The sequence below is a fragment of the Rhipicephalus sanguineus genome, chromosome 2 (genome assembly GCF_013339695.2).
Source record: "Rhipicephalus sanguineus isolate Rsan-2018 chromosome 2, BIME_Rsan_1.4, whole genome shotgun sequence".
Lineage (NCBI taxonomy): Eukaryota > Metazoa > Arthropoda > Arachnida > Ixodida > Ixodidae > Rhipicephalus > Rhipicephalus sanguineus.
The window spans coordinates 140394435-140418901 of record NC_051177.1 but is presented as its reverse complement, the minus strand read 5'-3'; the positions used below and the strand labels follow the sequence as shown (position 1 = coordinate 140418901).

At 44.8% G+C, this 24467-nt stretch overlaps 1 protein-coding gene across 1 annotated transcript; it reads left to right on the top strand.

Annotated features, from left to right (window-relative positions):
* Positions 1-9131: 9131 nt before the first annotated feature.
* On the top strand, positions 9132-9872 carry LOC119383725 (gamma-interferon-inducible lysosomal thiol reductase). The gene has a single exon (XM_037651999.2). It carries the CDS (start codon positions 9191-9193, stop codon positions 9869-9871), a length of 681 nt encoding a protein of 226 aa, XP_037507927.1. The 5' UTR covers positions 9132-9190; the 3' UTR covers position 9872.
* Positions 9873-24467: the final 14595 nt, after the last annotated feature.

Here is a 24467-nt window from a genome sequence, read left to right as displayed (position 1 = left end):
GCGTACATGTAAAATTAAAGTGAGCTGCAAGTCGTCATAACTCATCGAACCTTTAGTATAAAACGCGCCCGATCTCACGTCGGTGATGATGTACTGGGCAGAATTCACGGAAGATTCACGGTTTACCGATGAACCTCCGCAGCTTCGCCCACTCATCATCATTCACTCCGTGGATATGCTGTGATTTTTTTTCCCTTTCGGATTGGCTCGCCTCCAGCAGATTTTAGAAATCCAGTCAAGTACCGCCGCTCCCAGGCACCGCTACCGTCGCCGGAAGCGGAAAAACGTCCCCATTGGCCCTATGGGTATGTCACTCCACTGGCAGTAAGCCGCCCCGATAGTAAACAAGATATGAGCTCAAACCATTCCAAATGCCGCAAGACTTGACATGTAGTTTCAAGTTAGATTGATGGCGCACGCCCTTAACACAAGGCACATCTCGTGACCACCGAAGTGTCTCGCGTATCTAGCAGGTTTGGCATTAATTTCTTGCAAAGCTAGAATATTCCTGGCGTACAAATAGCCCTGAGCCGCCTTCACATGTCTTCACAGAGAGGGCTTTTATTTCATTATTACAAAATCTTTCAGAAACTCCTTTCGTAGAATGTGTTCTGTTTTTACATTTGCACTCTGCCATTGCTGCACCCCATTCGCAAAGTTCCACATGCTAGCATCCACCTTTTTAGGTGTGGGTATTTGAACCTGTGGATAAGACATTAGGTTCCTGAGCGTGCGCAATTAGTTACATTTAAGGCGGAAAGTTGGGCTAGTTGGTAACATGAATAATAGGACATGTTTACTAGCATAATAGGACATGTTTCGCTAGTAAACATGTCCTATTATGCGCAATTAGCTCACCACCACCAACAATTTCTCTTTGAAATTTATGAAGGCAAAAAAAAAAGCCTTATATGTCTCATGAGTCAAGAAGTTTTCCAGATTTGGTGAGTTGAGTTGAGTTTAATAAACTATATTTGCCCAACGGTCGTTACTGTGCCCGGGGCTAGGCTGCCAGGGAGTCCACCGTTCGAGGAACATATTCCGAGGTCCTAGGCGTCGGTGAGACCTGACGATACTTCTCGAGACTTCACGAATGGCAAAAATAAACTAATAGAAGTTGATCGAGTGAATATGTGTGCGTCGCCGTAACAACAGTCACGTGACATCAATGTCACATCACGTTAAATGGTGACTTCATCACACGACAACGTCGCTTCGTCAAAGGTTGACCGATCCCGGTGGCAGGGTAAAACCACGTGAGGTTCAGAAGGGTGGCTATGCCTCCGATCTCGGAGCCACTGCCATCTCAAAGATCAATACAATCGAGGGGAGAATAAAAAGAAGAAGAAGAAGAAGATGGCTTTCGCCTTCGAGTCGTCTTAGCTGAATGCATAAGAGACCGCTCGACTTTTTTTTCCCCATGGTCTTCTGCAAGGTCTTCTGTAAGGAAGGCGTTCTTTCGTCACTCTCTAGACAAATTCATGATCCCTTCCCCAATCGGGGAAATTGGGGCAAGCGAAGCTTGGTGGGGGCGTCCCTGACGTACTTCTCTTTCTTTCGCTCTTTCTTTCTTTCTTTCTTTCTTTCTTTCTTTCTTTCTTTCTTTCTTCTTTCTTTCTTTCTTTCTTTCTTTCTTTCGCATTGCGCAATGCTCCCTCCTAACGTAAGCGTTCAGTTTTATATATGTAGCGGCCGCCCCAGAACGCTGTTTTCGGCCGGAATCAGCATGGCGTATTTCATGTTCTTGCCAGCGATCGTGAACCTCTAGAACGGCCCAACCAAAGGACCATCACGCGTTCTTGTAAAAGCGGGTAAGGAATCCAATTTTCTCGAAGTGGGAATTTTCTTGAAATGTGCAATTCCTGATGTCGACCATGCGCATCGTCCAGCAGATCGCTTTTAGTCCGCCAACACCGAATATTTCAATGAAACACCCATAGCAAGTGAAACGGTAACGGCGCAATATTCTACAAGGCAACGCACAAGAGACGCTACACGGACAAGCGCTTTTCTGTGTCGCGTATCTTGTGTGTTCCCGTGTAGAATATGGCGCCGATACTATTTCATAATGCAAAACCAACTAGCCCAAAGCTTCACTTTACTAAGCCCATAGCAAGGGTACTTCCTAATTCTTCTTTGCATCACCGGTAGAACGCATTCGTATGCTTCAGTTAAGCTCACACTGGTCAAGCTTGGGCGCGTGGCCTAGTGGTGAAGGAACTCTCTTTGGGACAGGGAAACCCGGTTTAAAACTCAGGCCTGAAAGAAAGTTTTACTTAGTTCTCTTCATTTCTTTTGTGCACGCCAGCTGTGGGTGAGGCGTGTTCTTGGTTGAGCGCGTCCAGTTGTGTTTGCAGAGGCAGCGGGTTTTTTGGAACACCACCACCAGCAGCTTTACAGGTCCGTGAATACACGCCTCGCTTGAAAAAGCAACACTTAAAGGACCCCTGACAGCAAAATTTTTGTTGGTGACTTTTTTACTCTAATTTGTAGCTTTGTGTCTGGTAATCGCTAAGCTGAATCTTAAATGCTCTAGCGTATCGTATAAATAGCGAGTTTTAGTATAGCGGGAAACGTTTACGTTAGCGTTAGCGTGCGTCTCAACGCTAACGCTAAAACTGAACGCGCTACGTGTCAACTGATGGTCTTTTAGTACAGCGGAAGGCATTCCCGCTTACGCTAACGCAAGCACATACGGCGCCATCTAGACATAAAAACACTAAATGCACTGTAGAATCCACAAAAAGCGCCACCAAGTCGAGCTGATCCAAAGTCACCACTGTTGCGTCTCCATGTCGCGTTAGCAGAAGTGTTCAGTTCTGACACATTTGTTTCTGTCGACATGCCGCGTTCGAGAATCCTTCAAGACCCCTATTACCTGGCCTTTTTAAGCTGGCACGCGTCACGCGTCACATTCATGCACTGCCGCGAAAGGCATGAAGGGAAACGACGCATCTGCTTGACTTGCGGCCGTATCTTGGAAAGAGGCGACTAAAGACAGCGTCGCCATCTCTGCGCTGCTACAGAAAACATGAGCGAACCTTGCAAACAAATCTTGCTAAGCCTTCTGCAGCGCAAATCCACTTTCTATCTCAAAAACGGAGCTATTTTATCGGCGGTACATGGTTGGCGAAGCCTCATTACTCAAATCTAAATCAAATGCGAACATTATTAGGGAATGAATAAGTTTAGTAATGCAGGACGACGGCTACAAAGATTCGAAGTGGACGGCTATCGCTTCAACAGGCACCGCCATCTTGCCCTACGTACGGGATCTCTTGCGTGCGTTAGCGTTGAACGCTATATTCCAGAAATAGCGTTCGTACGTAAGAGCTCGGGCTACGTTTACGTTCTGCTCATGCGCAGTTAGGAGCACGTAACGCTAACGCTAACGCTAAAGCCTTGCGTTTGCTGTTATCCGCTATACTAAAACTCGCTAATAATTCTAGCGTAGTCAATTGTGACCATTTTAGCGTTACTTCAAAACGCTACAATACTTGCTTTACTCGTGAAACGTCATGCGGGGCCTCGATCTACGTCATACCAGGATGTCGCGAGGTGCAGCCAACTCAAGTGAGCACTCACGCTTACTTTAAAACCAAATTAAGATATCTTAAAGGCAACGTTCGCCACTAATAATCCGTCAGATGTGCCCCCGTGTACAGGAAAGTCAAACAACACAAACATCTCGAGGTTTCAATTTTGGTGTCAGGGGTCCTTTAAGGGAGACGCAATCAAAGACGTCGTCAATATTTTGTTTGGAGAAGTCATCCGACAAATGTGGAACTAAAGCGAGTGTCCTGCCGGATTTGACAAGCGTTTCCGTAAGAGGTCAAAATACAGCTGAACGACAGGAATAGTAAACAGGAGAACAATGCGTATTGAAGACAAAAGCCGTTTGTAGTGTGTATTTCCGATTGCCGCGTTGTCGTGTTTGTTCGACAGCGTATCTCCATTTGTCCCGTGAGTCAACAATCGGCGAAGGCACGTGTAGGCCAGGCCCGTATTGAGCTGTGAGACCTCCCTGACCCACGATCCACGTGAACTGTCGCAGCTGCATCCTGAAAGTCGGGTCTTTCATATTCTAATTTCTTCGAGTTGAATGGAACTACAGGAAGAATGCAAAGTCGAGCAAAACGATGAACTTATTCAACGCAGACGCGCTTTTCTCTCCTGTGTGTATTCAGAAAAGATTAGAGATTAGACCCTTTGATTAAACGCCACTTTTTCTATACGTCGGGGCTTGAGAACTGAATCGCGGTCACCGTGAAAAGTACCTCCATTCCAATTACGAAAAAAATCCAATGCGCATTTCTCATTTGGTAAGGAGCCCCCCGTAGTATTTGCGGGAGATATACATGACGTTACGTATATAGTCTCTGGAAATGCACCAGATTACTTTCTTCTCTGGCTATACAGGATCAGATACTGGAGGACGTATACATAAAGGCATTTGAATGATAAACGAGGTTGGCGGACGTGCTTCGGCCTCCGACAGCTACACGTAGGCTTTCGGGGACGCTCTGTTGGCCGCGTTCTTTGGTAAAGCAAGATATGGAACTATCTCCTTGATATGGAACGCCGAACTCCTTGCGGTATGCTACACTCAACAGGGTATGCTACACTAAACGTTCAGACAAAAAAGAGCAGCTAACATTCGTGCCACTGTTCTCTACTCATCTCTTCTCTTTTCTTTTTAACCAGCTGTGCGCTTGCGCCTGAAACATTCGCAGTTTTCTTCGTCCCTCGCTAATATCCAAGTACTGCTCAGTGCTCGAACATCACCTCCATGTAAATATGAAAACCCACAACAATATATAATTACGCAGCCCTAATGAAATAGCCAAAAGCATTCATTATAGAAAAACATCTGGGGGAGCTATGCGTGATTGAGATAATGCATCTCGAAACCGCTGAATAAAATCGCAGGACGAAGCAACGCGTACAAATGGTAACGGACAAAAACTAGGGTCAAATTCACAAAACTTCGCTTCCGTAAGTGTTTTTAGTTATTGGTCAGAGAGAGGTGGGTGACGATTATGATATATACAGTGATAACCACATAACACATACAGTCACACAAGTTTACAAAGTTTGGTTCAGGCTCGTGGCCCGCAAGAAATTCAACAGCGCTTTCGTGGCACGTAGCGCACAGGTGCTGCTTTGCCATGGGCCCAGAACATGTCGCAACTCTAAGCACGATCCCCGTTGAAGATGCAAGGCTGACTTCAGAGACTGTCTCTCTGATGCGTATCGCTTGCATTCACAAAGAACATGATGTAAATCTTCTTGGACGTTGCATTGGACGCACATTGGTGAGTCCGCCAGCTTAATCTTGCTCCTGAAGTAGTTGGTGTATGCGACGTTCAGTCTGATGCGGTGCAAGCATGTTTCATCTTGCCTGTTTAGGTCTCGCGGCATATCAAAGTTACACAAGGGGTCAATCTTGTAAAGTGGTCCATACTGGTGATTAGCATCTGTCCAGAGGGATCGCTGGAGCCGCCAAGCGTGTGCCGATACGATTGGTCAGCAATCTTCGCTAATGATATATCCATTCGTTGAACTACCTTCTGACGGACAATTTTAGCGTGAGGCGTTTTTGTGAATACATCCTCAGATGTCCGCTTCGTGAATGGAATACTGCGATCGCAAAAGTGGTTCTGCAACGTTGAATAGTCAGATTTCCATGCTCAGAGCCGGAAAGGTACAATATGGACGATATGCATGGAAACGTTTTCGTGGTTTACAATTCAGAGTCATTAATATGTAATAATAATATCCGGGGCTTTACGTGCCAAAATCACGATATCATTATGAGGCACACCGTATAGTGGAGCGCTCCGGAAATTTTGAGCATCTGGTGTTCTTTAACGTGCACTGGCACCGCGCAGTACACGGGCCTCTTGCATTTCGCCTCCACCGAAGTGCGACCACCGCGGCCGGGATCGAACCCGCGCCTTTCAGGTCAGCATCCGAGCACTGTAACCACTGTACAACAGAGGCGGATGAGTTATTAATAGTTACCGATGCACCTAACCAGTATTCACCAGCACTCTCACAGCAGTACAGACTGCGAGTAAGTTTCCGTTAGAGCAGCATAGGATAAAAGTATTAAGGCTCTCTTGAATCAAACTGGTCACTATTTAAATCCAAGATGCATGGGCTTATCAAAAATACATTCCCAGAGCCTCCATAAAAGAACGTGTAACGTCACTCCGGTTTGACCGGAAGTTACAGAGGCTCAAGAATAAAAATAAAAGAAAATTAGGCATTTCAAGCAAGCAAAAAGTTCCGATGGAGCTCGCGTGCTAGGGAGAAATGTTGCACTGCAGCTAAGGTATATGACGCCAGGTTAGCCAGGACTATGCGCTCCTTCTTCAAATTCCCACTGCCTAATTTCTTGCCTACTAACACAAAACAATTTTGGAAAATTATCAATTCAGAACAACGTAAAACAGCTGTATAGCTTGAAGACGGTGCCGTTAAACCCATTCAATAATGCAGTAGCGCACCCGCCACGGTGGTCGAGTGGTTATGGTGCTCGACTGCTGACCCACAGGTCTCGGGATCGAATCCCGGCCGCGGCGGCCGCATTTTCGATGGAGGCGAAAATCCTTGAGGCCCGTGTACTTAGATTTAGGTGCACGTTAAAGAATCCCGTGCAGGTGGTCGAAATTTCCGAGGCCCTCCACTACGGCGTCTCGCATAATCATATCTTGGTTTTGGGACGTTATACCCCAACAATTATTTTAATGCAGTAGCGCAAACACTAAGTTCTATGTTCTGTTCGGTTTTACAAAAGAACCTGATATGGCCTTCCAGTTTTTCCACCCTTTTATCACCCCGTTATGTCAGATGTCACATTTTCTGCCGAAGGTAATGCCAGAATAAATTGATTCCTTAAAGTTAACCTCCTCCGCTGGTTTAGGAAAACACTGTTTCAAAAAATAAATGTTTATTTCATCATCATCATCCGCATGTCATGATGGTATCAACTCAAAAGTGCCTAGAAATACTAAATGCATAACAAATGTTATTCTGTCTCACATTCTTTCAACAGTCATTGTCATGCAGCAACCTGCCTCGCGATTGGAAGTTGAGAAAGGTTGTTCCAGTTTCTCAGAAAAACCTCTCCAACTACCGCCCAATCTCGCTAACCAGTGCGTGCTCGAAAATGATGTAACTAGCCATTTAAACTCATACCATCAACTTTCTAAATACCGTTAGCTTTTTCAACCCCAGTCGACACGGGTTTAAAAAAATGCTTCTCTAGGTGTGAAACACAATTCCATCTTTTTCTTCACAATATTCGTACTAATACTGATCGAAACATTCCTGTTGACACGCTCTTTATTCAATTCTAAAAATCCTTCGACAAAGTCCCACATAAGTTCTTGCTCTTGAAACTCGCGACTTGACCTACATCCCCTTGACCCAGAGTGGTTTAATTAAAGATTTCCTGACTAACCGGCAGCAATTAGTGGACTCAAATAACACTTGTTCATGTCCTGTGTTATCTGGCGTGACACAAGGCACTGTTTTGGGAACTTCTTTTCCCAATTTATATTAAGGACCTAACCAGTCATATCTCTTCATACATAGGTCTGTTTGCAAATGACAGCGCCATTTATCGCCCAATCATTGACGTAACCGTTGACGTGGAACTTCAACACGATTTATTAACATTGGATAGATGATGCAATGACTGGTTAATGCTTGTGAATGCTAACGAAATGTCCGTGGTTTCCTTTCATAGGCATGAGCACCCACAATTTGGATAGTCTATTAACGGCAATAACACCATGGACTTCAGAATATTGTGCAAAATACCTAGGCGTTACTCTATCTAGTGACTCAACGTGGGCAACACAATAACCAACATTACTAATGACGTACGCTAACCGTACGTTATGTTACCTCAAGCGGAATCTAACACATGCCTCCCCTTCAGTAGAGCTAGCACCTTACAAAATCTATTCCGGCACAATTTATAATATGCTAGCTCTATTCGGGATCCTCCGAACGCGTTCTCGTCGACACAAAGCCGCGAAGTCAGATTTGTACGTTCTGATTACTCTTACCCTAGTAGCGTAACCAAATTAATAGAAAAAGCACTACTAGAAAGTCTTCAGACACGCCGAAAAGTGGCAAGGCTTTCATTATATCGTACGACTTTTTCATGTTTTGCCTAACTATTATCCTATAAATCCAGCTCACCGCATCTCTCAGCGCATCAGTCATGTTAAAGCTCCCTCCACGTGCCCGCACAGCAACGCACCTGCATTCGTTCCTGATCAAGACAGCCATCGACAGGAACAATTTACCGTCAAACGTCATCCTTCATGTCAATTCTGTTCTCTTGAAAGCCGCAGTCGCGTCACTTTAAGTCAACTTCAACTATATTTTTTTCACCCCCGCCCCCCTCATTTACAGGGCCCTTGAGGTATTTTCAATAAATGAATGAATGAGAATGAATGAATGAATGAATGAATGAATGAATGAATGAATGAATGAATAATATTTTCCTTTAACATGCTTCCATCTGCATGCTTCACAACAACATTGAGCTAATGAAAAATCTAATATGTTCAGAAAGCGAGGCGGGCACAAATCTTACGGCAAGTTAGTTAATCCGTTCAATATATATATTTGCCTAAAACGTTATTTTCCTCAAGTGAGTGTGTCTTGTAGGAGGCTGCAGACATTCCCCACTAAAACCTCCCCACCCTTACTACACCAACGAGCTTTGACCAGCTCCAACCTCGAAGATGGGCTAAGGCTGGTCGCGAGGGCACAGAACGCAGTCAGAGCTCAAGGCATCCTGGACTAACGACGCTCCTTAGAAGATATATAATCTCGGAATGAAGACGTTTATTATCTTTCTCTCTCGCCAATTTCCGTCCAAGTATAACCCAGAGAAGTTTAGATTAGTACAGCGCAGGCTAAGCCGAAACGATACGCAGATACGCCCCTAGATATGAAGATGTCATTGCTACTTATCTCTAGCCGACGTAGGCTTCGGCGTATCCAACTGTGGAACGGCCTCTAGACACGCCACGTGAGCAATGATAACAAAAGTCCGCATCTCTTAAACAGCGAAACGCCTCGCAGACGAGCATTAGCCACGGCCCTCGCCTGGCACGTTCATGCGGTTTTGCTCCAACATATCTGATTCCTCGAAAGCTCCACTATGAAATACTCGACCGCCGTCATCGTGGCCTGTGCCGTGCTGACAGTATGTGCAGTGTCACCACCACGACTGTTCCTAAGACCAGCGTGGTCTCCACCTCCAATCAACGTCACTCTCTTCTACGAAGGCCTCTGTCCCGCTTGCCATCGCTTCATTCTGCATCAACTCTGGCCCACCTATGGCAAGCTGGAAGACTACGTCACCCTCGACCTGCTTCCATTCGGCAACGCCCACATGAAGGTCGACAACGGCACGGTTACCTTCACTTGCCAGCACGGCAAGGAAGAATGCTACGTGAACGAAGTCCAGACTTGCGCTGTCAAGTACGTGCACCCGACCAGGAAGCTTCTGGGCCTCGTCGCCTGCATGTTTCAAAGCACAGATCCCACCAAGGCGGGTGAGCCTTGCGCGCGGAAAGTGGACACGGACTGGCCCGTGCTGGACAAGTGCAGCCGAGGACCGGAGGGCACTGAGCTACTGTGGGCGATGGGAAATCGAACCCGCGGACATCAGCCGACCATCGACTACGTTCCGTGGATCGAGATCAACGGCGTGCACAACGAAACGATGGCCAAGAGAGCCAGCAAGGACCTGTTCGGCCTGCTCTGCGAACTTCTCGGTCCGCATAAGCCGTATGCATGTGAGAACGCTGAAATCATGGAATTGTACTGCTTCGCCTAAAGCGAAACGAAATTTCATAAAGCTTGTTTTCCTGTTTCGTTTTCCTGTGTCACGGTTTTGTTATTTTTGTTTGCGCCCGCTTTGACGTCTCAAAAATACGCAGGCTACGAGAAAAAAAAAAAAGATAGCTGTCGTCATTCGAGCAAAGGATCGTTTTTTCTCAGCAGCAAGCGTTTGTAGCGCTAGAATTTCTCAAACACGGCGCTAGAATTCCGCTGATTTCCTAGCTGTTGTTGATGATCAATCCTACAGCGTAAATGTAATGGACTAAAGTATGAATATTTTCGTTGTATTTAGCGAGTTCAAAGAGTGTTGCAATTGCCATTTAAACTTTAAACTCTACCCGTATAATTCATATTGTACAGAGGTTAGTAAGCTCAAAAACTGGAAGAGGATGGCGTAACGCATCAATTTATTGTACCTTTATAAGATGTTGCCCTGGCTTCCGGGTGGTCTCGACGGTTAACGATGGCACTTATCATCCTCTATAATGTATACAAGGAGGGTGCGTCAACGGAAGTTTCATGCCAAACAGGCAGTGGAGATAGTCAAGGATGTGCAAATGATAAGCCAGCAGATTCAAGTGCCTAGCCGAAGCATCTAGCCGATACAGCACCTACAGGTTTCACAATACTTAGCGCACACCGAAATTCGGCTGCGTTGCGTCACATTGAAATCTGCGAAAGTCTGGTCTTTGCCAATTTTGAGAGCAGCCAGTTAGGCGAAGCCCCTCTTAAAAATTACAAACGCATACAGAAGCTTCCGCATCCTCTCAGAATTCCTTTTCCGAAAGTTCTACGCAGCATATCAGGTTGTTTACATGTGAAAAAAGAAACAGCAAACGAACGGTAACGACAAGGTTTGAGTTAATCTTAATTGATAACCTGTACCTTTTGACATTAAAGAGTTTTTCGAACGAGGCTACTTGGTGGCTTTTCGCTCTGTAACAGTCACCTTCCTCTTCAAGTGTTTCGTGTTCCCGTTTCTCGCCTCACAACAGACAAGCACCGTATTAAAAAAAAATCAGCGACGATTACGATACCGCCTAATGCGAATTCTGAGCGCAGCTTCACGTTCGGGCAGGGCCAACTGTGTTTGAAGTTTTGGCTTTCCTCAAGGTACGACGACGCCATAAATCCTAATTTTTGTTAAGTGGGACAGCACCAGAGATGCCAGTTTAGCTTATAATGAGCCAATTTGGGCTTCTTTTTTCGCCGAGTCGCTTGTCGCAATTTGTTGGGCTTATTTGCATTTTTCCAGCAAATATTGTTATTTTAGTGATCATCACGTTCACCAATAGCGCGTTTGTGTTGACTTTGTGTAGTTGAGTGTTGAAGTCAAACATACCTGGCGGAATCAACAAGTAACGTTAATCACGCACTGCCAAACGCGCATTCAACCGAATGGAGGCTACCTGCAGACAATGTTAAAAAGTAAATATGTGCTTTCCTCCGTAAGTACGCATATTTTCGCTGTACAAAATAATTAAAGTTAGTTTTTCAACTCCCCTTCGTATTTGAGTGACATTTCTTTATTATAAACAAAAAATATTTTCAACAATGGGAAAATTTATTAAATTTGCGCTTCTTTCGGGCTTCTTTTGCGATGATTGCTTCCTTGTTAGCTCGGTAACATCTGGCAACCCTGGGCAGCACCCACTATGCCATTATTCGTCTTTCTGTGGATAAGCGAGGTACCCGTTACACATCTTTAAGGTATTATGTGCACTTTGTTGATGCTGCATGTAGCTGATGACGGTGTAGAATTATGACTGAGCACAGAGTGGGAAGCATTTAACCACACTCTCGTTGCGCAGCTGGTATTGTGAGATGACTGGTTGTTATTTTACTCTTCTGCCACGCTATATTACGTAGGTTAACGCGATTCCTTGCCCGAGATGACGCCTGCATAGGGTCTTTTTGCAAGTGAGCTTGAAGCACCAGCGTGGCTCTGTGACAAACAAATATATACCGAAAAAAGTCACTGCTGTATGTATGTACGTAGGCAATAAAAAAAAAACCAGCGTGGCTATGTGCTAGAATACTCGACTGCCACGCAGAGGGCCCGGGTTCAAATCCCGTTTGATTACGGCTATTTCTTTTTTCTCATTTTACTTTTTCATGTCTTTTGGTTGCTTTATCTTGTCTGTCGGTTACAGCAGCGATGGCAACGACGACGCTGCTCAACGCAGGAACGGGCGCCTAAGAGCATGCGCTCGAAAAAAAAAACATTTTCGACGGAAAATGCACAGAGAGGCACACGCTTATGTATACCTCTATGGATGATGATATAATGTTGATGGTATAATGCACGTTATAAGCCCGCTCAACAAGACTTGAAATTCGGCGTTATGGTGCATAGCTGATGAGAAATTTTGTGCGCAAAAAGAAGACAATTCACCAGAACGAGAGAGTCAGGACGGATAGCTGACGAGAAATTTTGCGCACAAAATTTCCCATCAGTTATAAGACCGTATTCGCGTCGTCTGCAGCAATGGAATAGTGGAGCCATCCTCCAAGGCTCCACTACAAACACGGTGTTGAATTATTTATTTATTTTTATTTAGAAATACTGCCAATCTCATATGAGATCAAGGCAGGGAAAGGGAGGTTACAGCAACAGGAACAATAAGAAAATGAAATCAATAACAATCGTTCACAAAGTAACATAAAGTGATAACTTAAATAGTAATACATAGAACAGCAACAGATTACAGCAGGTAGTACAACAATAGGCAACAAATACATAAATACAAGCATAGTTAAATACACGTTATACAATATAAGGTCTATTCCAATAGAAACGTAAGAGGTAAGCAGAACACACTAGTAGATAAATTGTTGTGATCACAAAATAAGTAAGGTGATAAAGTAGCTTAACCGTGCTATGTTAGTAAAGCTTCCTCGATTGCCGTGGAGAACCTGTCTAGTGAGAGAGTGTTAGCAATTGAGGGGTCAAGTTCATTCCAGTCTGTTATCGCTCTTGGGAAGTAAGAGAACTTAAAGCAGTTAGATTGGTGTGTATATTCAGTTAGCGTTAAGGAGTGTTTGCTACATGTAGGTCTTGCTGTGTTTATCGAGATATATGTAGTAGTGTCGATGTTTAGCTGGTTATGAAGGAGTTGGTGCATGAATTTCAATCTCGCTACTTTGGCTCGATTTTCAAGTGTAAGAAGGCCAGCGCGTTTTAGCAAATCCGTAGGTGAGTCTGAAATTTTGTATTTGTTAAATACAAACCTAATGGCCTTTCTTTGGATATTTTCTAGTTTATCAATGTTATGTTTCGTGTACGGAAACCATGCAAATTTAGCATACTCGAGAACTGTTCGGATAAAAGTTTTATATGCCAAAAGCTTGATGTCGGATGGCGCAAGACGGAGGTGTCTTCTGAGGAAAAAGAGCTTTTTTAAGGCAGTTGATGTAATGGTGTTAATGTGGGAGTCCCATCTAAGGTCGTGTGTAAGTAACAAACCAAGTTATTTGTGTTCTTGAACTCGAGCTAGCTGAATGTTATTTGCGGTGTATGCGAACTCAGACATGTGTCTTTTTCTGGTAATTGTTAGGGCAGCTGATTCTTTAACGTTAAGGGTCATTTGCCAATCAGTACACCCTTTAGAAACTGAGTGTAGGGCTTCATTTGAAGTTACGTGGTCCTCGGCAGAGTTAATTTCATGATAAGGTATACAATCGTCTGCAAACAATCTAATTTTAACTCCTACGTTAGATGGCAGATCATTGATAAAAATGAGGAGAAGAACTGGAGCCAGTACACAGCCTTGAGGCACACCAGATGTGACGGGAGAAAGAGTGGATGCCTGATGGTTAATTTCTACAAACTGTAGACGGTTGCTAAGGTAATCTTGTATGCAGGAAATCATGGGTCCTTTTCCTAGAGTTGATTCAATTTTAGTCATGAGTTTATTGTGTGAGACACGATCGAGAGCTTTCGAAAAGTCTAGTAGGAGAAGATCCATTTGTTTTTGGTTATCGATGCTGGATGATATGTCGTGGATTAGCTCTACAAGCTGGGTGACAGTAGATAGACCTTCTCGGAATCCGTGTTGGTAAGGTGAAATGATGTTATTTTCTTCGAGGTATATTTTGATGCTTTTAAGCACTATGTGTTCAAGGAGTTTACTGACTAGGCTCGTTAGGGAGATGGGCCTATAATTAGAGACCTCCGCTTTGACACCGGATTTATGTACTGGAATGATTTTTGCAACTTTCCAATCTTGCGGTAGTGTACAGCTGGATAAGGATTTATTAAAAAGTAAACACAGGTACTTTGCTAACCATTCAGTATATCTCTTTAGGAATATATTAGGTATGTTATCCGGTCCCAGTCCTTTTTTAGTGTCAATATTGAGTAAGAGTCTGAGCAGACCAGGTTTGGTTACAACAGGTGCTTCTAAGCGTGTTCGGTTGCTTGGGTTAACATGTGGAATGTTTCCATCATCGACGGTAAAAACTGATTGGAAATATTCATTAAAAAGATTCGCTCTGCAGAGGTTGTCTTCTGAGGAAGCTAGGTGCTCGCTTTGGTTTTTAGGTTGAAAATAGTTCGAGAACTTCTTAGGGGAAGCCTTTAGGAAGTTGGAAAGGGTATTGTTAAAGTAATTCGCTTTAGACGCCTTTATTTGACCTTTCATTTTACGAATGGCAGTGGAAATGGCTTCTCAAGATGTGCTGTCGTGATTAGCTTTCCATTTCTTCCTTAAACGTTTTACCTTACGTTTAGCATGAATGACGTCGCGATTAATCCATAGATTATTTTTCCTTGCCTTCTTTGTTTTCATAGGTACAAAATTCGTTAAACAAAAGATTACAATTTCCTTGAATCTATGCCATAATTGTTCAATGTCTGTTGTAGCCGCAACAGACGGCGCCAGCTTTGGCTTGCGCTCTCATAGGCGAGCGCACGTAGCGGTCATGGGGGGAGGGGGTCGCCCCCCCCCCCCTCCAATCATCTAGAGCTGGGGTCTCAAACACGCGGCCCGCGGACCTTTCGCCAGTCGCCCGCCATGGCCCGGCGCTATACGTGGACAGGCTGCTAGGACCATCGCCATGTTCGGAAGTATCTACTTGCGCGAACAACTGTTCTCCTTGCCGAAGGTGACCAGGTCCGGTCGATTATGAACAGCTCGATCGACCATGAGAAAAAATGTGGAGCTCACTCAGATTCACTCATGAAATATATTTTGCCTTTAGGGCTCACTGAAACTCAGACTCGCCAAAATTTTCCTCATTTGAACTCACTCGGACTCAAACGCACCAAAATATTTTTGCTCGGACTCCCTCTTACTGAGATTCACTGCTCGATCTGAGTCTGAATGAGCTTGAATGAGTCGACTCATGAGTCCTTTAGCCTATAATTAACTTTTCCGACAATAGTGTCAATGCTCTTTAACATCAATATCCCATATAAATGGTGTTCTGCTGGGCGTGTTTTGATCTCATACCTTCAAATACGATTTATCGATGGTTACAAGCAAGTAAGGGCATTTTTATCGAAAGAGATGACTCACGCGAGGTATTTTTATCAAGAACTGCCCGTTAAAGATTTTGCCAGAGGGAGGTCAAACCCCATCCTCTCGCCCCCATCCGTAGCTCACGCCTCTAATCAATAAATACTGAGATGGCGTATGAATGCTAGCGCTTTTAAGTAAGTTTGAGTAGACGTGAGTATAAACGTGGGTCATCATAAGACTGATAGTAATGCTGCAGTTGAGCAGGTAGGACGATAGGTCGGCAAAAAAATTTGGAGCTCACTCAGACTCACTCATGAAATATATTTTGCCCTTCGGGCTCACTCGGACTCAGACTCACCAAATTTTTTTTTTCATTCGGACTCGCCCGGACTCAGAGTCACTGAAATTTTTCTCAAACGGACTCACTCGTACTCAGACTCACGGAAATACTACTCAGCCTGACTCATTCTGACTCAGACTCACAGCTCGATCTGAGTCTGAGTGAGTCGACTCATGAGAGTTTGCCGACCTATGATGCCGTCACCGTTAATTATGCTCGTATATTACTTCATTTTTCTTTCCATCGCTCGCTGCGTCGTCCTCAATTTAAGTTGAACCCTCTTTGTAAGTCTCCAGGTTTCTGCTCCGTAGGTAAGTACCGGTAAGATGCAGCTGTTATATACCTTCCTCTTGAGAGATAGTGGTAGACTACCATTCATGATTTGATAATGCTTGCCGAACGAGCCCCATCCCATCCCATCCCATCGACGCAGCGAGCGATGGAAAGGAAAATGATAGACGTAACCTTAAGAGACAGGAAGAGAGCAGAGTGGGTCAGGGAACAAACGGGGGTTAAGGATATCATAGTTGAAATTAAGAAGAAGAAATGGATATGGGCCGGGCACGTAGCACGTCGGCAGGATAACCGGTGGTCATTAAGGGTAACTGACTGGATTCCAAGAGAGGGCAAACGCGCGAGGGGAAGACAGAAAATTAGGTGGGTAGATGAGATTAAGAAGTTCGTAGGTATAACGTGGCAGCAGAAAGCACAGGACCGGGTTGATTGGCGGAACATGGGAGAGGCCTTTGCCCTGCAGTGGGCGTAGACAGGCTGATGATGATGATGATGATGATGATGATGATGATGATGATGATGATGATATTACTTCAAGACGCTCGCCAGTATCGTGAGAATCTGGCGGCATGCCGTAGTGAAGCGCCATAACATTACGTGCCCTCAAATACTATAACGACCTGACGATCACGCTTTTTCGAAGAAGGGCTCCGCATCAAGTAAGAAATAAAAGAGCACAGCTGCTGCGATATCAGCAGGTCGGTGACACACTAAAGCCATGTGTTAATGAGAACTAACAGACAATAATGCCAGGGAAAGTATAGGGGATGTTATGTGTAGTAATTAGAATATAAATGTGAAGAAATTAAAGTGGACGAAAAGAGAACTTGCCGCCGACAGGGACCGAACCTGCGACCTTTGAATAACGCGACCGATGCTCTACCACTGAGCTACGGCGGGGTCATCCTCCCGTCGTTCTGGCAAACTTGATGCCTTCAGGTAGTATGCGAGAGATTATTGGTCAGCTGCCAGTTCTTAAAAAGATCACGTGCTCAGTGACACCAACAGGCAGAAAAAACAGTGTTCCACACTCGCCGCCATGGCTGCGATCGGCGCTGACTAACACTCCCAGGTCCAAATACACGTATATACCCCATAAAGTGGACGGGAGGACGACCGCCACCGTAACTCAGTGGTAGAGCATCCGACACGTTGTTCTGAGGTCGTAGGTTCGGTCCCTGCCGGCGGCAAGTTGTCTTTTTGTCAACTTTACTTTCTTCACATTTATATCCGAATTACTACACATGACATCCCCTATACTTTCCCTTGCATTGTCTCTTAGTTCTCATTAACATTGTGTTTAACAAACAAAAACGAGCCCTTAAGAGTCATCTTCTTTCCTTCATTAAAGCCATGTGTGTCACACACACGGTGACACACATGTTCCTGCCTAAATTTCTGTCCAGCATAGGACAAACATCATAAAGGTACACGCGACACATCTGCTTGCGCAGCCCCACTTCAGGGGGCACGGCAACACTTTTTTAACATTGTCAAAAAATGCTGCCGAATGGTAGTCGAGGCTTCTGCAAACATGTCAGTGAAACAATATAGCGCAGCATGCGACATGTAATTTACAAAAAAAGTAAAACTGCAATGCCAGCTAGAAATCGCTCGCTCTTCTCTCAGAAAATGACGTCATACAAAGGCACACCCAAAGGCAGATGGACACGGCCATTGGCTGATCGGAGCATCGTGAGCTTCAAAGTTATCGCTGCAGCCGCGGTGTGCCGCGACGTGCACCCCTTGTCACACTGAAATTGAGGCGCGCGTTCAGAGAAAGCTAGAAAAGAAAGTGCTCACAGACACGACGCACGCTGACGTACAGGCGTAGCTTCTTGCCCCCTTGTCCCCCCCCCCCCCCCCGCGCTTTGTACTTTTCAGCGCGCTCACTGGGACGAAAGGAGAGGGAAAGCGCTTATAGAAAATGCTACAAATCCCTGTTACTCATCTTGTATCTGAAGGCTTCTAAAAATATTCCGGCAGTCGATTCATGAGGCAGTAGATTCCGATAGTGATGCAGGCTACTCGACTTGGAAGAGTGTTGCAGGGGCCCTTTAACGGTGCTAAAATAGGACATGGACTCTTTTCCTTTGCACTGTCAGGAGTATGCACCATAAGAGGCTTAGTTAACAACGATGCCTCCACTAATCCATCTCGCAACTCGGTAATGTTTTAGGCTCCTCTGTTATCCTGTTTTAGGCTCCTCTGTATTATCCGCCTTGTACCATGGGGAGAACCTGATCCACACACGCTTGCTGACGTCTGTAAGGTGCATATTCAATAAAATGGAACTTAAACATGTTACGATCGGTATTCTTGTGCCCTCTAAGAAACGAAAATTTATAACCCGCCGCCGCCACGTAGTATAAACATAGATGCGCCCATCGCGAGTTTTATTTCTAGAGACATTTTACCGCTACAACGGGCATACGTGTGCCACTTAAAAATGTGATCAAAAATTGATCCTAGAATATAACCTGGAAGGCTTAGCACTCTGCAGGGGGATGTTTATATGAGCCCAATTTGCAGTAAAACACCGCAATCATTATATAGAGAGCGGAGTTGTTCCATTTCATTTCCCGTTCTGTCTAGGCCAAACACTGCAAGAATGTATTCGGTTCCTACAGATGCTTTCCGTAAAAGGAAAAAGCCACGAATGTGGCAGATCCCACACCTTGTGCGAATTGGTTTCGCGCGAAGCAGTGAGCGAGTAGTTGTATATGCAGTACTTTTTGCTTTGAGTCAAGTGTTACAAGGTGCATCGACGTGTTTTAGTAAACGTTGTGTGCACATCGTGGTCTACACTGGCGTTTAAAGGGTAACATATGGTCTGACGTAACGTCAGCGCTCACTTTAGAGCACAGACGTCAGTATTATCGAAACGAAGTGCACTTTACGGTATGATGATGTGAATATCATATGAAACTTTCGTTGGCGTATTCCTCCGAGGTCGAGCAACGCTTGAATGTAGCTTGCTGAGTCATAGAAATACAAATGTAATGTTTATTAGACTTCTATAACAGCGGAGCCAACACTGGAACTACAATCCTGTTTTTTTTATTCTTTGCATTCGTCGGGTCAACGTTGCCGATGTCGGTTTTTCTTTACTCTCTCACATTTAAATTCCCGCTGTCTGTTCTCGCCGTTCCCTGGGAAGAGATAGAATGTCAATCACCTGTGGCGCACCTACCCGCTTACCGTGTCCCATGGTATACGGCTATGTGCCACACGTGTCTGGAGGAAAGGGTCTGACGATGTACGCGACATCATTTTCACGTTATTCATGTCATGCCCAGACAGTCGTATTCTTCAAACCCCCCCATGCCAATTTTGGTCTACACCAAGACGAACACAAGAGCAGGCAGACGTAGGCGGCTAGACAGATAGAAACGCTCAAAGTGCCTTGGGTTCGCTAAGAAATGCTTCGCATTTAGAACTGTAATTTGCCAACAGGTGATGAGGCAACGCATAGAGATGAAATTTGCTAGTGATACACATTCTAACTTTCCCCGGCCTCGTTGAAGTGGAACGAAGAATTAAAAGAAACATAAATGCAGAAGACAGGAAGGTTAACCAGAAAAGCGTTCGGTTGGTTACCCTACGCCTGTGGATAGGGAGATGGTAATATAAAGACGAAAGAGAGAGGAAGGCAGGAAAGAAAATAGTTAAATTTAAAGTAAATTTTAACAAGAATGCTGATGACGTTTTAAGGGGCACTAAAGAGAAACTATGAATTGGTTTAGATTGATAAAGTGTGCTCGGAGAACTCTTGTGTGGTATATTTCACCACCATAGGGTTATTATTAGAGGAGAAAATCAAGTTCAAAGTTCTATTTTTAAATTTCGCGCCGAACTTTGTAATTCGTGACGTAAAAGACTTCAAAGAGCATTTAACGTATTTTGGCGCCACTGGCTCGACGAAATTCCTACAAACTCGTTATGTCAAGTCTCTGGCCCCCTCAGAGGACAATGTCCTTCGATTTAACCGATTAGTATCTACGTAGGCCCAAGCAGGCGCCGTCAAAAATATATGAAGTCACGGCAAATGGTGCGGGAATTCCAAGGTGGCGTCGCCACCTGTATTTTCTTGTTGCGCGTTTTCTCGCTTATTAAGCGTCTTCGCGCAGAAAGCGTGGTGTTTTTGGTATCGTGGAAGACTGCTTTATTAATACGAGAAAAATCGTTTTGCTCTTTAGTGTCCCTTTAAAACGGCGGCACCTCTATAGCCCTCACCGCAAGTACTCGAAATTTCAGCTAGCGTTAGAAAGCGACGTCGAGACATCAGCCGCAGCTACAGCTGTTAAAGAAAACCCTTCGTTATGCTAAAGCGTTATTCTTCAAGGGAACGAACGCCTCTCGGTTTCTTTCTCTTTTATTTTTACAGGTAGCTTGAAAGAAAGCACACTTTTTTTTTTCCTCCCCGCATTGACGTGCTTCCGAATCCATGTGGGCCTTCACTGGGATGTCACAACTCACAAACTGTTTTGAGAGTTTATCGCAACTCAATCAGAGTAAAAGATAACAAGGGTACGGGTAGAAGCGAGAACAAGACGGCAGCGTGAGCGCTATTGAGTTGCGCCAAACACTCAAAACGTCATGGTATGCCAACTTGCCATTGTTACTCTTGTGAACTTCACAAACGTCTACAGTGCGTACCGAGTTGCATCATAATCGATGCTGCTCTTCAGCTCATTTTCTGCCGTTTTCTTCATGGTTACTACATGTGTGTGTGTGTGTGTGTGTGTGTGTGTGTGTGTGTGTGTGTGTGTGTGTGTGTGTGTGGTGTGTGTGTGTGGTGTGTGTGGTGTGTGTGTGCGTGTGTGTGTGTGTGTGCTGTGTGTGTGTGTGCGTGTGTGTGTGTGTGTGTGCGTGTTGTGTGTGTGTGTGTGTGTGTGTGTGTGTGTGTGTGTGTGTGTGTGTGTGTGTGTGTGTGTGTGTGTGTGTGTGTGTGTGTGTGTGTGTGTGTGTTCAAACAGTTCCAGCTGTTGCTTCGCAGTGAGGCCGTAACGTGGTTTTACACAAGGGCGCAAGCGGACGCTTCACTGTTTTTAAAGACGATAGTCTTTCTTGGGGAACTTAAACGCAGAAATTTTGGTCTGTCTTTCTGTCTATCTGTTTGTCGGCACGTCCCTCGATTCAGCCACTCGGCCAAAGTTGAACCACTTGCCCAAGGGCCAGCCGTCTTGAACTGGTACGGCTGTTCATACTTGTGAACGTTGTCGATCAAAAATTAAATATCATGCATATCTGAGGTGCAACATCACTAGGTAAGTATTAGGTGGCATGTTCCTTTAATAGAAAATGCATACATACGTAATTTTAAGGACCCTAGTTTCTTAAGCTGCGCTGAAAATGCATAAGAATGGAAGCTTGAGCGAGTTGGTATGCGTTCATCTTTGATGAAACAGCGCTCACTAGACGACGACGAAGTAAAAGGCTCTCTAAAAGGCACAGGACAGGCAGCGCCTGTCCTGTGCCTTCTTTTACTTCGTCGTCGTCTAGTGAGCACTGTTTCAACAAAGCTGAAAATGCGACTGCGCTGAAATTTGCCTTCCTCCGTGCCCTTCGCACGAGCTCATTGTTGTGTTTCGGTTTCGGTTCAGTATTGCACTGTACGAATGCCATGGGTTGGTGTTGAAAAACTTTAGTTTTGAGAAGGCCAAGAAGGTGAAAAAAAATATTTAAAAAATGAAAAAGCAGCGTTGTGGGCGGCCTTCAGGCTGCCGGTTGTGGGCGCCGCTCTGGCGTTCCTGTTTTACCCAGGCGACGTGTAAATAAAAGAGTGTGTGGAGAGTACTCGTTGAGTGCGGACGTTTCTCTGCTTCAGCGCTTCGCGCCAAACCGCGTTTTCGGGCTGGCTGGCGTCCCCGCCGGTCGCGTTGGTCACCGGCGGTCTTCGCCTGCTGCTGCGCCGGGACTACCAGCACGCAACACAGCACTCATGTTTCCCGACGTATTGCCAGATGGCGTCCATATCTCACACAGCGCCTCTTCTATTGTCTTTACACGACATTTGCAGCGAAGCACGCAGATACGCGGCCAATTTTTTTAATCGGGCTCTCTACATACGATTCAGCTGCGAAAACCAGCTGGCTTAGACGAAATCCATGTAAATGCGAACGCTGCCAGCGCCGTCCTTTTCTACTTATGCGGATTATCGCCTACCCAATACCTTGTTTTTATTGATTCGCTCTGGCGTACGTATGGAAACACCCAGCGCGGTGTGAGACGCCTGCCGATCTTGGTCGTATAATGAGGAAGCCATTAACGGAGGAATGTTGACAAAAAGCGTGAAAGTATGCCAACGTTAGCAGCATCAGCCGTGTCTTCTTGCGCAGCAAGTTCTGTTTCACCGGCTTGAAATGTAGTTTAAAGTATTTTTAAGCAAAGCTTTAATGAATATCAGATTGCAGTGCCAGAGGCGGCATAGTTAGTCAAGAGCCCGGCGCCGGCGAGTGGCCAGAAATGCGGGTGTACAGAAATAAGGGTGTAAAGAAATGCGGCCCTTGAAGGTTCGCCGGTCAAATGCGTACTTGTATGCGCCGTTTCCGAATAATTGATGTTCTCTCGATCGTGGGATTGTCGGCGATCAGCCGTTTCTGTTATTGCAATCTGATCATTCATCAAGGTCACTTGTCACTTCACGCTGCCACATTTCATTGCTGTCTTTCATTGTTTCATGCATCACCATCGTTGTAACGGTAGCAAAAGCACGCTTGCGCTGCTAAGCACGTGGGTGGAGGTCCAATTCCCGGCATGGAGGAAGGAGGTTAGAAGGGAGCACTGTGCCATGAAAAAGAAAAAGAAAGAAAGAAAGGAAGAAGGAAAGAAAGAAAAAAGAAAGAAAGAAACAAACAAACGAAGAAAAAGAAAGGAAGGAAGAAAGAAAGAAAGAAGAAAGAAAGAAGGTAAGAAAGAAACAAAAAAGAAAGAAAAAAGAAACAAAGAAAGAAAGAAAGAAGGAAGGAAAAGAAACACAGTAAGAAAGAAAAAAGAAAGAAAGAAACAAAGAAACAAAGGAAGAAAGAAAGAAAGAAAAAGGAAAGAAGGAAAGAAAGAAAGAAAGAAAAAATGAAGAAAGAAACAAAGAAAGAAAGGAAGAAAAAAGAAAAAAAGAAAGAACGAAAGAAAAAAGAAAGAAAGAAACAAAGAACGAAAGAGAGAAAGAAAGAAAGAAAGAAAGAAAGGAAGAAAGAAAGAAAAAAGAAAGAAGGAAAGAAAGAAAGAAACAAAGAACGAAAGAGAGAAAGAAAGAAAGAAAGAAAGGAAGGAAGAAAGAAAGAAAAAAGAAAGAAGGAAAGAAAGAAAAAAAGAAAGAAAGAAAGAAAGAAAGAAAAAAGAAAGAAAGAAAGAAAGAAAGAAAGAAAGAAAGAAAGAAAGAAAGAAAGAAAGAAAGAAAGAAAGAAAGAAAGAAAGAGAAGTAGCATACGTCACGACAGGCACGCACACGCCAAGCTTCGCGTGCCCCCATTTTCCCTTTAGGGAAAGGGCTCATAATTTGCCTCAAACCTAACGACTCACACTTCCGGAAGTTGCTTATTTTCTCAGTACCACCTATTGGACCTCGAGCCCTAGAGGCGATCCTCTTAACTACTACGCTATGTGCGCAGGACTTTGATGCATGAATAAGCTTCAAATATGTTCTTGAGGCTCTGTAACAAAGCGACGCAGTACATCACCTGATAGCGGTTTCTCGTGAAAATTGGAGGCGCGATGTTGAAGCACCAGGGGTTGCATTTAAGCACTTGCTGCAAGGTATATGTATACATGGTAGGAAAGCTTCGATATGAGCCAGGCTTTCAAAAAAATGGTGGTTCATAGGCTGTCTTTAGAGTTACTCTATACAGCTCCTAAAGATATACCATATACAGTAACTCTGTTTTTGGAGCTCAAGGCTATCTGTGTTAGGAGGCAATCCCGAAGCCAGGGAAGGGGAGGGGGATGCCATGGGGCTTGGCCTCCCCCACCCCCTCGATATTTTGATGGAGAGGGGTGTTTTTCCTGGCTGCGGGTCTGTTAGGGGGAACACCTAAGGCCATAAAGGAAGGAAGAAAGGTAGGGAGTAGCGCCACGTTTCAATCTTGAAGGCAAATCATAAAAATTTAATTGAGAAATAGGCCCCGGTCACGTGACAGGCAAACGTTACTGTTGGTCGGCTGACTTTGGTTGCGTCTGCTGCGGGCAATGCGGGGGCCTAATTCTACCCAGGAGGCACCGAGCACTTGTCGGAAGGGGTGGCGTCCGAGGAGGCTTGCTTGCAGAGACTAGTGGAATCACGCGACGCTCCCTCCTAGATTTTTCCTCCCTCCGTGCTTACAACAAAAGCAAAGCTAAAGCGTAAGTGACTGCACAATCGGTTTTTAAAAAATGGTGACGTCACGTTTGTTGTACATGGAGAGACATTTGATTTTCTCTATTTTTTTTGGAGGCTGGGGATCGAGGTGATTAGGCATTAAACACGTAGAGCTCATCTCGTTGTGCGGCACATGCGG